General features: G+C 41.6%; 1 protein-coding gene across 1 annotated transcript; it reads left to right on the forward strand.

Moving 5' to 3' along the window:
* Nucleotides 1-13,667: 13,667 nt before the first annotated feature.
* Nucleotides 13,668-15,206, forward strand: LOC133246246 (EP300-interacting inhibitor of differentiation 1-like). Its single transcript, XM_061414327.1, has one exon. It carries the CDS (start codon nucleotides 13,683-13,685, stop codon nucleotides 14,256-14,258), a length of 576 nt encoding a protein of 191 aa, XP_061270311.1. The 5' UTR covers nucleotides 13,668-13,682; the 3' UTR covers nucleotides 14,259-15,206.
* The last annotated feature ends 1,814 nt before the right edge of the window (nucleotides 15,207-17,020 follow it).

Below are 17,020 nucleotides of genomic sequence, written 5' to 3' on the forward strand. Positions count from 1 at the left end.
CTGGATACAAGTGCAGTGAAGGGTAATGCATCAGGCTTGAGTTGTTCACACCCTGTACATTTGACAAAGAAAAGACTGGACCTCAACCATCTCTTTCTTGTGAGATACCCTCTAAGCCCTTGGAATATCCCTGGGACTTTTATATACCTGGGACTTTGGACCATGCTAAATAGTTTACAGTAAAAATGTGGTTTTGGTGGGGACTTTGGGCCACACTGTAGAAGTCTGACCTCTGGAAGGGCTGGAAACTATCATCAGCCACATTGGTGCTCCATGCCAAAGTGACCAGCCCTGGACACCAAGGCTTCCCTGGTTGATGATACTCTGAATAAGTGGTCACACATTTTTGATAGGGTTGCTCAAGTGAGAAATGCCAGAGAGATTTAAGACTCCTCCACCTCCCTCATGCCCACATTCATGGGCCTGAGTCCTGCCCAGTCCACCACCTGAGAAGTTCCTCTTCCTTACCCACAGCACTGTCTCTGGCCAGCCCTTCCAGAGGTCAAACAGCATGGCCCAAAGGAAACTTGATGGTTCCTGCCTGGCCTAATGGAGCCCCTGACTGCAGTCACAGTGCCACCTCTCCATCCTCTAAGCCGCAACCAGAGTGGTTTTCCTAAGCTCTGTTCACAACATTAATCTCTTTAAAGTACATCTCTGCTCAGAACATCTCAACATGGCATGTGTGTAACACAGTGGTCACAAGTCCAGCCTTTGTAGTCAGAGACTTGGGTTTGTACCCTGGCTCTCCTGTTTCCTCTGTTCTGCCCTGGAGCTCACCCCCAAGGGCTGTTCCAAGGAGCACCTGCTGCTGCCATTTACTGATGGCTTACACCATGCCAATCACCACCCTTAAGGTTCCCTAAGTGTCCCCATGTCACTAAGGAGGAAATGGAGACCTAGGCTGAGGAACTTGCTTACAATCTCAGTCTCAGACTCGAAAAAACCATGATTCAAGTGTTCTTAGCCTCTAAAACAGCAGTTCTCAGAAAGTGATCTGGCATCCCCGCAATCTCTCAGTACCCATTCAAGGTGCACAAGGTCTAAAATATTTTCATAATACTATTAAGACACTATTTTCCCTTTCCACTTTCCCTCTTGAATGTATAGAGGAGTTTTCCAGAGGCTGTATGACATGTGAATGTGCAAGGTTAATGCAGAAGCAGACGAGAAGTCAGCTGTCTTCTTTTAAGCCAGACAGTCAGGATATTTGCAAAAATATAAAATAGTGCTATTCTTCCCTCTAATATTTTTTGTGCTAGAGATTCTGGTTGTATTTATTTAAAAGTATGTTTTTATGTAAACATATAATGGTATATTATCCATAGTTTTTAGAATTAATATTCTTCAGTTTCTCAGTTTGAACTTCTAATACAGTAAATATCAATAGATATATATAACCTACATAAATAAAAGCTCTCTGGGGCTCTCTCTAATTTTTAAGAGCATGAAGGTCTTTTAAGAGCATACAGTCTTTAAGAGGATATTTAAACTTGAGACCAAATAGTGTAATAAACACAGCATTATGCTGTACATGATATATATAATTTATAGTGTCTGATGGAGAATGAGGGCTCAATAAGTTGTTTTTACTATTTTATATGGTGCTGTAAATGAATAATATGTGTACTGGCCCATGACTACTCTATGCTTCACTTCCCCTCATGCATTCTTCTCCCTTGAATTGCCTATAGTCTTGGGTCCCCAAGCTTTGCACAGTCTGTCCCTCTTTGAGAAGGATCTCTCCCACCACATCTACCAAACTCACTTTCTCCCTTTCAATCCTCAGCTTAGGCATCTCTACCTTTTAGAAGGTGCCTGGAGCTGGGTTCTGGAGCTGGGTTCTAGAGCTGGGTTCTACCCTGGGTTCTATCTAACCCTAACCCTGACTCTAATTTTTTTCTTTATGAGTTATGGCACTGCAGTTCAGTTCAGTCGCTCAGTCGTGTCTGACTCTTTGCGACCCCATGGACTCCAGAACACCTAACTCCCCTAACTCCCTGTCCAGGACCTTTTAATATACATACTGACTAGAGCAGAAAGTCATGAGGACTTTGTTGATTTCCTTGGAAGAGGAAGATTTTTGTTACTGCCCATTCACTGCAGTTGAGGAAGAGGCCTTCTTCCTGGAACATAGCCATTTCCCATCACCAGAACGATAATTGCAAGAAGATCACGGTCTAGGCCAATGCTTCCCCAAACATGGCCTAAATCCCCTGCGGAGGTGCACATTAACATTCAGATTCCTTCCCCCATCCATGACCTACTGAATCACACTCCCTGAGAATATGATTTTTTGTTAAACTTTTTTTCTTTCTCTGTATTTGTTTATTTGTTTTAAAATTTTATTGGAGTATAGTTCATTTATAATGTCAATAGTTTCAGGTATATGGCAAAGTGATTCTGTTATACATATATTCATTCATTTTCAGATTCTTTACCCACATAGGTTATTACAGAATATTGAGTGTACTTCCCTATGCTATACACTGGGTTCTTGTTGGTTATCTATCTTATATATAGTACTGTGTGCATGCTAATACCAAGCTCCTAATTTATTCTCCGCACCCCACCACGTTTCCCCTTTGGTAACCATAAGGTTTTTTTAAATCTATGAGTCTGTTTCTGTTTCATAAATAAGTTAATATGTATCATTTTTAAAATTAGACTCCATGTATGAGTAATATCATATGATATTTGTCTTTAACTTCACTTAGTATAATAATCTCTAGGTCCATCCATGTTGCTGCAAATGTCATTATTTCATTCTTTTTTATGGCTGAGTAAATATTCTATTATATATATATGGACCACATCTTCCTATCCATTCCTCTGTCAGTAGAAAATATGATTTTTTAAATAACAAAGTCTTATTTTGATTTGGTGATTCTTACATGTACAAGGTCTGAGAATCATGAGTTTGAGTAAACTCTGGGAGTTGGTGATGGACAAGGAGGCCTGGCGTGCTGGAGTCCATGGGGTCGCAGAGAGTCAGACTCGACTGAGGGACTGGACTGAACTGCAGTGCCGTCCATTAGGGAGACAATGATGACTAAGAATTTTACCACAGTGAGAAAGGAAATAACTTACAGTGAATATTTATCATGCAGGTGATGTTGGACTTTGTTTGAATGGGCATTTTTAGGCAGAGACAGGCAGCAAAGCTATTCCAGGCAAGGAGAATGTCATGTGTAATGGAAAAGAAGCCCAAAATTGTGTGGCAAAGACAAAGAAAGACACAAAGCCATCTGTATCCTTTCTTGGATGTTATCTACAACCAAGAAACTTTGGGGATATTAATTTGGCTATTTAACTGCTATGTGCTGGGTGGTAAGCATGAGCTTCCCAGCCATGAGAGAGATTTGTGCATTTTGGACTACAAATCAATAAACTGATTTCCTGATTTGTAAACTGACCTTTTGATTAAGGTGAATCAATACCCCAGGGGCTTCCCTGGTGGCTGAGATGGTGAAGAATGTACCTGCAATGCAGGAGACCCACGTTTGATCCCTGGGTTGGGAAGATTCCCCTGGAGAAGGAAATGGCAACTCGTTTCAGTATTCTTATCTGGGAAATTCCATGGATAGAGGAGCCTAGCGGGCTACGGTCCATGGGGTCGCAAAAGTCAGACATGACTGAGCAACTAAGTACTTAACACCCCAGAATGTGTCAGGTGGCAAAATTCTAATTTTGTTTTCTAATACAGTTTTTAATCTGTAACACTGGGGCCTTAAAGGTGAGACGTACCCTTGGAGGTCAGCCAGAGAAGAGCCAGCTGACCTCATAGTGTCTTGTAGTGGACGCTATAGTATACTTTCCAAAGCTGCTATTTTGTCCTCCTTCCTGCTGACAAGGAGCACTTTGATTCTGTTCAGATATGAACAACCTTGTATTTGAAGGGAAGCCAAGCCCCGTCCCTGGCCGTAGCGTCTCAGTCAGACTAAACCTATGTACCAGTTTCTCCTCTTCCCAATGACTGACTTAGGAATGGGCTTGGGATGATGAGATGGGGGCAAAAATCTTCTGGCAGCTTGAAACATGTCTTCCAGTCTCACTAAGGGACTAAAGAGAGGGTCATTTCCTTTCCATCCCTGACTAGCTGTGTGAATTGTTTCTGTAGTCAACCTGAAACCAGGAAGAGGCAAGTCTGAGGGGGCTGAGGATGGCAGTGAGAAAAGTCAGAGTCTGCCCCGTAGATGACACCACTGAGTCTCTGAGTTGGCCACCCTGGAACCTCTCTACCTGTGCACACCTTAACATATGAGATGACAAGTGTGCTTATTTGTTAGGTTATTTTAGGGTGGTTTTTTTCCAGCTGAATGTACACTAATGGCACCCCACTGACGCAGACACTCAGACACAACATACTATTGGTTTGGCCAAAAAGTTTGTTCATATTCTATGGAAAAACCCAAACAAACTTAGTGGCCAACTCCATACTTAATCACTCCCCTAACCCACTCCAGTCTTCTTGCCTGGAGAATCCCAGGGATGGGGGAGCCTGGTGGGCTGCCATCTATGGGGTCGCACAGAGTCGGACATGACTGAAGCGACTTAGCAGCAGCAGCAGCAGCAGCAAGCTGGGAACTGAAATTAAAGTGTCACAGGGAATGTTGTAGCAGCTTACTGCTGAGCCTCTACAAACTGAGATATATTTATGCAACTAGAAGATGATTCAGAATCCCACCTACTTCTGTCGATAAGATTATCTTTTTCTGCACAGGGACAGGTTAATCCCCCTCCTGTGCACCTCTCTGTTGCTACCTCTGCCCACTCTGCTGCTGCTGCTAAGTTGCTTCAGTCGTGTCTGACTCTGTGTGACCCCATAGACGGCAGCCCACCAGGCTCCCCCGTCCCTGGGATTCTCCAGGCAAGAACACTGGAGTGGGTTGCCATTTCCTTCTCCAATGCATGAAAGTGAAAAGGGAAAGTGAAGTCGCTCAGTCGTTTCTGACTCTTTTCGACCCCACGGACTGCAGCCGACCAGGTCCCTCCGTCCATGGGATTTTCCAGGCAAGAGTACTGGAGTGGGGTGCCATTGTCTTCTCCCTGCCACTCTGCAGTTACCAACAACTTTGTTATTGGGTGACCTTTTCTCTCTCATGGCTTCTGTTTGCTCATAGTTTCTGCTGCCTAATTTTTCTCTGGATATCTTTCAGCTTCTGCAACAGACAACTTAATGTATCTGCATTTCAATTTTTCTAGAAAAGGGTCACAGCCCAGTCATATAAGCCATGTCATCCATTGCTGACAACACTATAAGTTGACTGCACTTGGGTTCTAGGTCCAGCCCGATTCTGCCTGGTGGTGCCCTGGGTGGATGGTCACATGGTACAATGTGCCAATTTATGCAGAAAGAACCATGTAGAAAGGAGTTGTGGAGAATAGGGAGCATCATGAAGTGTTATCTGTTCAGTACTAGGGCAGCTTGCCAGATGTCCTGCCTATACTAATTCTCCTGTTATTCCAAAATCATAGAAGCTTTGGCCAGATGTGTGTTTACCCAGCTAAACACGTCCCAGACTCCTGCTAGGTATGGCCAAGTGACTATATTCTGATTCAAATACTGTAAGTAGAAGTGTTATGTGCAGTTTCTGGGATGTGCCTTTAGAATGAAAGGTATGTTTCATCCCCCTCCTGGTCTCCCTTCCTGTTGGCTACACATGGAAAGAAGGATGAAAACAGGAGCAGCTTTCTTCTACCTCCAGACGGAAAGAACATGTCTGGCAAACCAGCAAGATCTATGGACACTGGGACCCAACACTTAGAGTCACCAGTTTGTCTTAGTTTGCCCAGGACAGTTTGGGTTTTAGCATTGAAAATTCCACAAACTGAGGACCAATCCTAAACAAACTGGATGGTTAGTCACCCTACACAGTCAAACTACCACACCAACTCTGGACCATCTACTTAAATTCTTGTTAGAGAGCAAAAACCAACCAGAAACAAAACCCAAACCATTTTCTTGGTTTGCATCACCCTATCCTGTCTTCTAATTCATACAGATACATTTGGTCTAAAGAACCTTGTTGACCATGGTTTTGCTGTTGCTCAGCCTGACATCTGATGCTGAGGTCTGGAGCTCCTCAGCCGGGCTTCTAGACCCCATTGTCAGAGTTGCCATGTGTGGGTTCCAATCAGAATGGAGGCTCCTGAAGAAGCTGAGACCTAGTTGAATCCTAGCTCTAACCTGGTCCCTCTCCTTGGAGCTCTCAAACACACACATAAACACACATAAAAACATACATAAACGGGCACAAACAGGCACACACATCCACACACATGGTCTCTCCTCTCTCCTTTCTCTCTCTCCCCCAGCTCCACCTCTCTTTTCATACTCAGTCTTTTAGAGGAAGCCTTTATGGGGAACAGATGGGAAGCTGGAATAGATTCAAGGGCAAAATAGATTTTCTTTTCCTTTTTTGAAATCACACAATACATGTTCCTTGAAAAATTAGAAAATGGAGTTTGGTTTCATAAACTTATTTTTAAAGGTAAACTAAATAAGAACAATAAATATAACCCATGAGGATTTAATCCCCTTTGGACACAGCAAGTAACACCACTCTCATATCAAAGGGCAGGAACTTATCTGATTATGGGCGGAGAGGGGAAGGTGCAGGAGAGGGAGGGGGGGTTTCTTGGAAGCAGAGGCCTTCAGGCTCATGGGCAAAATATGGCCTTACTTCTCCAGGAAGTCGCCTGCAACAATGGCCCCACCAAGAGTCAGTGACTCTCTCTGTGTCTGTTTTTTCCAGGAGAGCCTTAGTTTCAAATATCCTACCTTCTGTCCCTAAGAGCCATCTAACACCAAACTCAGCAGTTTAGTTCCTCAGCTCCATTTCCTATACTGCTTTCTGCTCCCTAAAGCAACCCTAAAAGCCTGGGTCAGGCCATGGGTATGGGTTTTGTTCAGCTGATAGGCAAGACCACGTTTTCAAGTCCTGACTGTAAGGGCACTTTCAGGGTATCCAAATTTTGTTGATTAGTTAAAAATTTTTTTTCATTTTCCCATTTATCCTGAAGAGTTCAACTTGTGTAGGGAAGCCAACTGTTATTTTCCAGAAAAGTTTTTTTTTTAATTTCTATTCATGGTGGATGTTTATGTTCCTTTTTTAATCATAAAAGTAATACATTACTTTTACCAACAGAAAAACGTAAGTAATTATAAGCTGAAAGGGAAGAATAAAATGGAACTTTCCTGATTTCATACCACCCCCCAAAAATTAGTGCTAATATTTTGGCATACAATTTTAAACTTTTTAGCCTTATTTCTATTATATACATTTCTGTATTATACACATAAATGAATCTCTGGTCTTTTCAGAAATACAAGGACATGATTTGCATCAGATTGGTTTGGAAAATAAATTATCTTTGGGGCAGGAGGTGAGAATAGTGACCTAAGAAATGATAAAGTGAGGCATCTCACCAGGTGCATTTGTGTAATAGTAGTTAATATTGGCTCTAAAAGGTTTCAATTAAGTGATTTATTTATGTTTAAATTTTAACTGAAATGTATTTATGGTTAAATTTTAATTGAAATAAAAGCAAATCCTAGTGAGATGGTGAAGACCTGGTTATAAAATAAAACCTGTGATTGAAGGTGAGTGGGAGTTGCTCACCTAGGTCCAGCTCTTTGCGACCACATGGACTATACAGTCTGTAGAATTCTCCTCGCCAGAATACTGGAGTGGGTAGCCATTCCCTTCCCAACCCAGGGATTGAACCCAGGTCTTCCACATTTCAGGCAGATTCTTTGCCAGCTAAGCCACCAGGGAAGCCTGGGGAAAAAAAAAACAAACCCTATGATTAGCTTTAAAATAAAATGGTAGTGGTTATGGAGGAAGGAGTGGATATAGATGAAACAGGATTGCCCATAGTTGATAATTATTGAAGCTGGATGATAGATACAGGGAAGTTTATTATATTACTCTATTTTATTTGATATAGATTTGATGTTTTTGATAACAAAAAGTTAAGCAACAAGTAAACTCAGCAACTGACTCATGGCTCATTAAAGTCTGACTTAAGCCTTTCCATTTTTGAGACGTCACTTTTCTCAGAAGAACCACCATCAGGAACACTGTCTTAGTCACATAAAGTTAGTCACAATGGCCACCACGGCCACTCTTCCCTCCCACCATGCATCCTTAGCAAAGGTTACTAGAGACAGGCTGGAGCAGGTAGGCAGCAAGTAGAGGCAGCAATGTCCAAGAGTCCCTAGTAGTTTTGTGAGTTTGAAATATCAGGGAATTCTAGTCATTTCACAAATTTGTGTTGATTTTGCAATCTAAACATTGTGGTTTTTAGGCAAATTATTTCTTCTCAACCTGACACGCAACAGATGGTCCACATTCATCCTCCTTCCTTCTCTTTGAGTTGTTAAGAAATCTGAAAGGAGGTCTTTGCCTTCTTAGACTTATAATAGAGTTATAAAGATACTGTGTCCATGTCATCTTTTGTAACATCATGAGAGAAACACCACCATAAAACCTAGTATTGGAATTCCACTTAGGAAAGGAACTGTCTTCACTGGGAAAACTAACTTGATAAAACACTGTGGGTGAAAAATGACACTCTGAGAGTGTGGCTTGGCAGAAGACAAACCACAGAGATGGCAAAATCCCAGGACCACCTATTATGTAGTTTTTAGTTGCTTGCTTTGCTTTCTTATAAACACTTTCTGTTTCCCCAAGCATTCAGGAACATCTTCCACATACATATGCCTCATGTGGGTGGTATTTGTATAAATGAGAAGTAGAGGCTGGATTCCATAGCTGTATCTACTCTAAAGAGAGGATAGACTAGATGAGCCTAGTGAGTTTGCAGACCTGGGGTCTTAAAGCTAGAAATGAGCAAAACATTTAAGTCCTGGGAAATGCTCGAAATCTTTGGGGGTAGTCCTGATTCTAGTTTGAGGACTCAGGGGGAGATACACATTGTTGTTGTTTTTTTTTTAAATGTCAAGCAGGTAACCATGATCTGTTTGTTAAGTACAAATGGGTGCTGCCACCAAGAAATAGCAGGGAGAGATGGAGGAGGGATGGAGGAGATGGAGGATGAGCAGGGCCTGTCAGTCCCTCATAACTCAGACTAGTACCAGACAAGAGTGTCTCAGGAAGACAGATTTTAAAAGATGCTTACTCCTTGGAAGGAAAGTTATGACCAATCTAGATAGCATATTAAAAAGCAGAGACATTACTTTGCCAACAAAGGTTCGTCTAGTCAAGGCTATGGTTTTTCCAGTGGTCATGTATGGATGTGAGAGTTGGACTGTAAAGAAAGCTGAGCACCGAAGAATTGATGCTTTTGAACTGTGGTGTTGGAGAAGACTCTTGAGAGTCCCTTGGACTGCAAGGAGATCCAACCAGTCCATTCTAAAGATCTGTCCTGGGTGTTCATTGGAAGGACTGATGCTAAAGCTGAAACTCCAATACTTTGGCTACGTCATGCAAAGAGTTGACTCATTGGAAAAGACTCTGATGCTGGGAGGGTTTGGGGGCAAGAGGAGAAGGGGATGACAGAGGATGAGATGGCTGGATGGCATCACCTACTCAATGGACGTGAGTTTGAGTGAACTCTGGGAGTTGGTGATGGACAGGGAGGCCTGGCATGCTGCAATTCATGGGGTCACAAAGAGTCAGACATGACTGAGCGACTGAACTGAAATAAAGTGGGGTACCTTTTTTATAACCTGGACCCCACACACTTTCCAAAGGATTTGTGGATCCAAGGGACACACATCTATATAAACAGGGAGGAATTAAAGACAAAAACAGGATCAGAAGCCACGAAAAAGAGCAAGGATCTGGTTGTGTACTGGGAACAAGAGAAGATGATGTGCTTATGGCATCTGAGCCTTCTGGTACTCCAGGAAGTAGATACCCACAGAGCTTTCCATAGCTGACAAAGGGATGGAGAATGCTTGCTTCCAGAAAGAGTTTGTTTCAAGGGATGTTTTCATCTATGTATATGCTAATCTTTAGCTCTGCAAAACCCAAGGGACCTTGCCATCACTGTTTTAGAAGTCACGGGCTCTTATAAAGGTGGGTGAGAGAGGGAGCTATGCTGATAAATAACAACATGACTATGACTGTTAACTGGTCTTAAAAATTCTTTAGATCTGCATAATATAACTAAAGCTAAGACTCTCCATAAAACATGAAAATAAGAAGCGATGCCAAATCAGCAAATGGAAAAACAATATGCATTGACATCAACTATGAACAATCAAAATGAATTAATCATAAACTAGATTAAAATGAAGGCCACAGATCTGTGGATTTATGATTTGCCCTAAAATATGAAAGAATAATATTGGCACTTTATCTTAAGCTATCCAGCTTCATTTTTTTCATTGTGCTTCAGGTACTGGCTGTAAAATTTGAGATGTATAAATCATAAAATAGAATTATAGTCCAAATGATTTAAACAGCAGCTAAGACTAAATGCTAAATTTGTTTATACCCAAGAGCATATAAATGCCTGAATGGAGTTGAGTTTAAGAAAATACAGGCACACCTCGTTGTATTGTGTTTTGCTTTACTGCACTTCACGGATACTGTGCTATTTACAAACTGAAGGTTTGTGGCAACCCTGCCTTCAGAAAGTCTATTGACACCATTATTCCAACCAGATTTGTTCACTTTGTGTCTCTGTGTTATATTTTGGTAATTCTGACAATATTTCAAATTTTTTCATGATTGTATTTGTTATGCTCATCTGTGATCAGTGATCTTTGTTGTTACTATTATAATTTTGGGGTGCCACAAACTGCACCCACATAAGATGGCAAACTTGATAAATGTATTTTGACTGCTCCACCAACTAACCATTTCCTCATCTCTCTCCCTCTCCTTGGATCTCCCTTTTCCTTGAGACACAATATTGAAATTCAGTTCAGTTTAGTCACTCAGTCATGTCTGACTCTTTGCGAACCCATGGACTACAGCATCCCAGGCCTCCCTGTCCATCACCAACTCCTGGAGTTTCCTCAAACTCATGTCCATTGAGTTGGTGATACCATCCAACCATCTCATCCTCTATTGTCCCCTTCTCCTCCCACCTTCAATCTTTCCCAGCATCAGGGTCTTTTCAAATGTCAGTTCTTTGCATCAGATGGCCAAAGTACTGGAGTTTCAGCTTCAGCAGTCTTCCCAGTGAATATTCAGGACTGATTTCCTTTAGGATGGACTGGTTGGATCTCCTTGCAGTGAAATTAGGCCAGCTAATAACTCTACAATGGCCTCTAAGTGTTTAAGTGAAAGAAGAGTCACATGTCTCTCACTTTAAATTAAAATCTAGAAATCACTAAGTTTAGTGAGGAAGACATGTTGAAAGTCAAGACAAGCTGAAAGCAGGCCTCTTGCACCAAACAAGTTGTGAATGCAAAGGAAAACTTGGAGGAAATTAAAACTGCAACTCCAGTGAATGCATGAACTAAGTGGAACAGCCTTATGCTGATATAAAGAAAGTTTTGGTGCTCTGAATAGATCAGAGCAGCTGCAACATTCCCATAAGCCAAAGCCTAGTCCACAGCAAGGTCCTAACTCTCTGCAATTCTATGAAGATTGAAAGAGGTGAGAAAGCTGCAGAAAAAAAGGTTGAAGATAGCAGAGGGTAGTTTATGAAGTTTAAGGGAAAAAAGCTATCTCCATAACATAAAAGAGCAAGGCGAAGCAGCAAGTGCTGATGTAGAATTGTAGCAGATTATTTAGACGATCTAAGGTAATTAGGGCTTCCCTTGTAGCTCGGTCAGTAAAGAATCTGCCTGCAGTACAGGAGACCTGGGTTTGATCCCTGGGTTGGGAAGATCCCCTGGAGAAGGAAATGGCAACCCACTCCAGTATTCTTGCCTGGAAAATCTCATGGACAGAGGAGCCTGGTGGGCTGCAGTCTATGGGGTCGCAAAGAGTCAGGCACGACTGAGCGACTAACACTTATTTATTTACTTAAGGTAATTAATGAAGGTGGCTACACTAAACAGGTCTTCAATGTAGATAAAAATGCCTTCTATTGGAGGAAGGTATCATCTAAGACTTTCATAGCTGGAGAGGAAAAGTCAGTACCTGGCTTCAAAGCTTCAAAGGATAGATTGATGCTCATATTAGAGGATCATGTAGCTGCTGACTTTAAGTTGAAGCCAGTACTCATTTATTATTTCAAAAGTCCTAGGGCACTTAAGAGTCATGCTAAGTCTACTCTGCCTGTGCTCTGTAAATGAAAAAACAAAGCATGGATTACAGCACATCTGTTTACAACATGGTTTACTGAATATTTTCAGCCTAGTATGGAGACCAATTGCTCAGAAAAGAAAGACCACTTTGAAAATATTACTGCCTATTGACAATACACCTAGTCATCCAAGAGCTCTGATGGAGATGTACAATGTGATTAATGTTGTTTTCATGCCTGGCTAACACAATATCCATTCTGCCGCCCATGGATCAAGGAATGCTTTCAACTTTAGAGTCTTATTAAGAAGTACATTTCGGAGCTTCCCTGGAAAGCTTCACCTTCACACTTCACTTCACTTCACTTCACAACGCAGGTGGTGGGGTTTGATCCCTGGTTGGCAAGATAAGATCCCACATGCCTCGTGGCCAAAAAAAAGAAAAAACCCATAAAACAGAAGCAATGTAACAAATTCAATAAAGACTTTTAAAGAAGGGGCTGTATCTTAAAATAATAAAAATAAATGCATTTCATAAGGCTATAGCTGCAATAGGTAGTAATTCCTCTGATTTGGGCAAAGTAAATTGAAACCCCATGGAAAGACTGTATCATTCTAGGTGCCATTTAAGAACATTTGCTATTCATGGGAGAGGCCAAAATATGGACATTAACAAGAGTTTGAAAGACGTTAATTGCAAGCCTCATGGATAACTTTTAGGGGTTGAAGACTTCAGTGGAAGAAGTAACTGCAGATATGATGGAAATAGCATGAGAACTATTGAATAGAATCATAACTGGAACCTGGAGATGAGGATGAATTGCTGAAATCTTGTGATACAGCTTAAACGGATGAGAAGCTCTTACGCATGAGCAGAAAAAACAAAACAATGGTGGTTCATTAAGGAACCTATGCCTGTGAAAATACTGTGACTGTTGTTGAAATAACAACAAAGGATTTAGAATAGTGCATACACGTAGCTTATAAAACAGTGGCAGAGTTTGCAAAGGACTGACTCCAATTTTGCAAAAAAGTTCTACTGTAGGTAAAATGCCATCAGGCAGCACTGCATACTACAGAGAAACTGTTCATGAAAGGAAGAATAAATTCAGCTAACATAATTGTTATCTTATTTTAAGAAATTGTTATAATTGCCCCAGCCTTTAGCAACCACTATCCTGGTCAGTCAGCAGCCATTAAGCCAGGACCCTCCACCACCAAAAAAAGATTAGGACTCCTTAAAGGTTAGATGATGGTTAGCAACTTTTAAATTAACTTATGTACATTTTTTAGATGTGCTATTGAACAATATACTACAGTGTAGTATAAATACAACTTTTATGCAAGTTGGGAAACAAAAAAGCTTGTGTCACTAGCTTTATTGCAATATTTACTTTATTAAGTGATCTGAAACTAAACGTACAGTATCTTCCAGGTATACCTGTAGAATTAAAAAAATAATTTAGGGAAAACGAATGACTTGTGGGGAGGTTGAGCTGCTTGCACTATGTCTGAAATGAACGAGCTGTCCGAGCTCTATGAGGAGAACACCGATCTGCAAATGGATGTGATTCCTGGTGAGAGTGACCTTCCGCATATGGAGGTAGGCGGCGGGAGCCGGGAGCTATCCCCGAACCCCTCCCGCGCCGGGGCCCCGCCACAACTGGAGGAGGAAGGCCCAATGGAGGAGGAGGCGGCCCAGCCAATGGCGGAGCCACAGGGGCCCCGAGGCCTCGCTAGCCGGCCCAGCCCTGGGGAGCAGCCAGGCCAGGTCGTGGGCCCTGATTTCGAGAACGAGGACGAGGGCGAGGAATTCGATGACTGGGAGGACGACTATGACTATCCGGAAGAGGAGCCGCTCAGTGGTGCGGGCTACAGAGTATCAGCGGCCCTTGAAGAAGCCAACAAGATGTTTCTGAGAACCTCCAGAGCCAGAGAAGCAGCTCTGGATGGCGGGTTTCAGATGCATTATGAGAAGACCCCGTTTGATCAATTGGCTTTTATCGAAGAGCTTTTTTCACTTATGATTGTCAATCGTCTGACGGAAGAACTCGGCTGTGATGAGATCATTGACAGAGAGTAGTTAAATGCTGTTAAGAGAGGAGGAAGCTGCTTGAGGAGAGACTCAGCATTCCACTGTCTTTTGGGTTCATTCCCAATAGTTCTGTGCCAATGAAAAACTTAATCTTCCAAAAAAAAATTTTTTTTTTCTGCAGAGTAGAATAAGGTAGTGACTGCACAGTTATGAAAAAGGAAGAAAACTGTTAAAGAAGAGTATCTTAGTACTGTTGAAACCTGTTTTCAAGAATGTCCAGAGACACGGCTTTGACTTTGTTGTTTACTCAGAGTAATTTCCTTGCATCGAGGAAGATAATCTTTCATGTTTCACTGTAAGGAATGGCTTTTCAAGGATAAGTTATGACCAAGATAGACTGCCAGTACAAGAGCCCACTGATGATAATTATATGAGAAAAAGTAACTGATGTATCCACCTTAGGACATAAGATGTCTTTGAGTTATTTGGACTGAAAGCATATTGAGAAAACTTTAAAGATTCAAGTTTGTAATCTATCCGAGCTGTGGTTATCAAAGGCTAAATTTTTAGTGTAAAATAAATCTACCGAGTATTCTTCAGTATCTCAAAGGATAATCTACCCCCAAAAGAAGTATGTGTCTTGTGTGCTATATCTTAAAACGTGTTTCCAAGAACAACTGAGATTTTGTTTGTACATATATCTTGATCATTTTTAAAGCTACTGTAATCTTTAATTCAAGAAAATTCATTGCCTTGAACATTTTTAAAAGTCAAAACTTAAGACGTCCTTAATAAAGTTTCAAATTTAGATTGTAAAATGTACATGAAATTACAAAGAACACAAACTCTTTCAAATATCAGTATATACTAGAGAATTTTCTGTTTCACTTGCTCTCTTTTTTCATTTAACTTTACAGGCAAAAGACTCTGGTTGAACTTCATAATGTAAGAACTGTTAAATGAACATTGTTAAGGAAAGCCCTACATCTAAAAAAAAGACACTATGAACAGCCCTTAAAAGTTTTAAATCTGCCCAGAAATCCACCTCAGTATCTGAAGTTTCCCTGTCTCCTCCTCTAATTAAGCTTGTTTTTGGTTATGCACCAGCATTCAAAATAATAAAGATTTCTTGTTCTCTGTAAAAAAAGAGAAAAAAAAAGAAAAAAAAATTATCGCTGATGAGTTTCCAGGAGACCAAGGACAGATTCTTCAGGAATGAAGGTGGGTGAAAGAAAAGCATACGCTGTTGCTGAGTGCAGACTTGCACACCATCTGTGCCTACAGCCTCTCAGATCAGGAAGGCAGTTCAGGTCAAGAGCATGGTGTTCCTTGAAAATGCAATCCCATAACCTAACCAGCACCTGTTAGCTCTGCCTCTCTGCATCCCAACAGGTCCTTAAAAGCTATTGAGTGTTTCATTGTTTGAAATAACCCAAGTTCCAAGCAATTAGATTCTTCATCTTTGAAGGTCAAGTCTCATCAAATGGCCTCTTTTATAGGTAAAAGAGACATTAGCACATAGAAGGAGAGGCACCTGGCCAAGAAAAAAAACCCAAAGAACAAATGTATGTGCATGCTAAGTTCTGTTGAATTGTTTGTGACCCCATGGACCATAGTCCAGGCTTCGTAGTAGCTCAGGGGTAAAGAATCCACCTACAATGCAGGAGATGCTGGAGAAGCGGGGTCAATCCCTGGGTTGGGAAGATCCCCTCAAAAAGGGCATGTTAACCAATTCTAGTATTCTTGCCAGAAGAATCCCATGGACTGAGGAGCCTGTGCTGTGCTTAGTTGCTCAGTCATGTCTGACTCTTTGCCACCCTATAGACTGCAGCCCATCAGGCTCCTCTGTCCATGGGGATTCTCCAGGCAAGACTACTGGAGTGGGTTGCCATGCCTTCCTCCAGGGGATCTTCCCAATCCAGGGATCAAACCCAGATCTCTCATACTGAAGGTGGATTCTTTACTGTTTGAGCTGCCAGGGAAGCCCAAGGATCCTGGTGGGCTACAGTCTATGGGGTTGCCAAGAGTCAGACATGACTAAAGTGACTGAATATGTATAAATGCATGGACTGTAGCCCGCCAATCTCTTCTGTCCATGGGATTCTCTGGGCAAGAATACTGGAGTGGGTTGCCATTCCCTTCTCCAGGGAATCATAATCATCATCATACAGATACACAATCTTTTCTCTAAGTTCTAGTAATTGGATTTCTGAAAAATTACTGAACTATATGAAACTCATTCATAAAATCCCAATAACCTTTGCAAAGACATAAAACCAAGTTAGTCATGGAAACTACTAGCATCTGATGAAAAGTATGTCCATGAACTCAACAGCTATCATTTACTAGGCACCAAATATATGCCAGGCACTGTGCCAATTACTTAATCTCTAATTCATAACCACTTGACTGTTCATTTATTCATCTGTGCATCTGAAAGATACTTCTGGAGTGCCTACTCTGTGCTAGACATTGTGAAAAGTGCTCAGGAGGCAGCAACAAAGACAGCCACAACTTTCCTTCTTACAGAGCTTGCACCCCAGCAGGAAAAACAGACATTAGATAGTTAGACAACCGACTAATTAATTAGAATTGAGAAAATTATTATGAAGGAAGATAGTAGACTAAGGTAGACCTTATTAAATCTGTGGGTTGGGGAATGCTGCCAGGAGAAAGTGAACTTGAAGCTGAGACCTGAAGATGAGCCAGAGGCCGCCACAGGAGCAGCTGGGGATAGGGTGGTCCTTGTAGATCTAAGTCCTTTAGGAAGAAGCTCAGCTGTAGAGATGAAACAGAGGCCCAGATGGATA

This window comes from Bos javanicus, chromosome 4 (assembly GCF_032452875.1).
Source record: "Bos javanicus breed banteng chromosome 4, ARS-OSU_banteng_1.0, whole genome shotgun sequence".
Taxonomy (NCBI): domain Eukaryota; kingdom Metazoa; phylum Chordata; class Mammalia; order Artiodactyla; family Bovidae; genus Bos; species Bos javanicus.

Coding starts and splice junctions, on each gene's coding strand:
- LOC133246246 (XM_061414327.1), top strand. CDS start 13,683: ATGTCTGAAATGAACGAGCTGTCCGAGCTCTATGAGGAGAACACCGAT.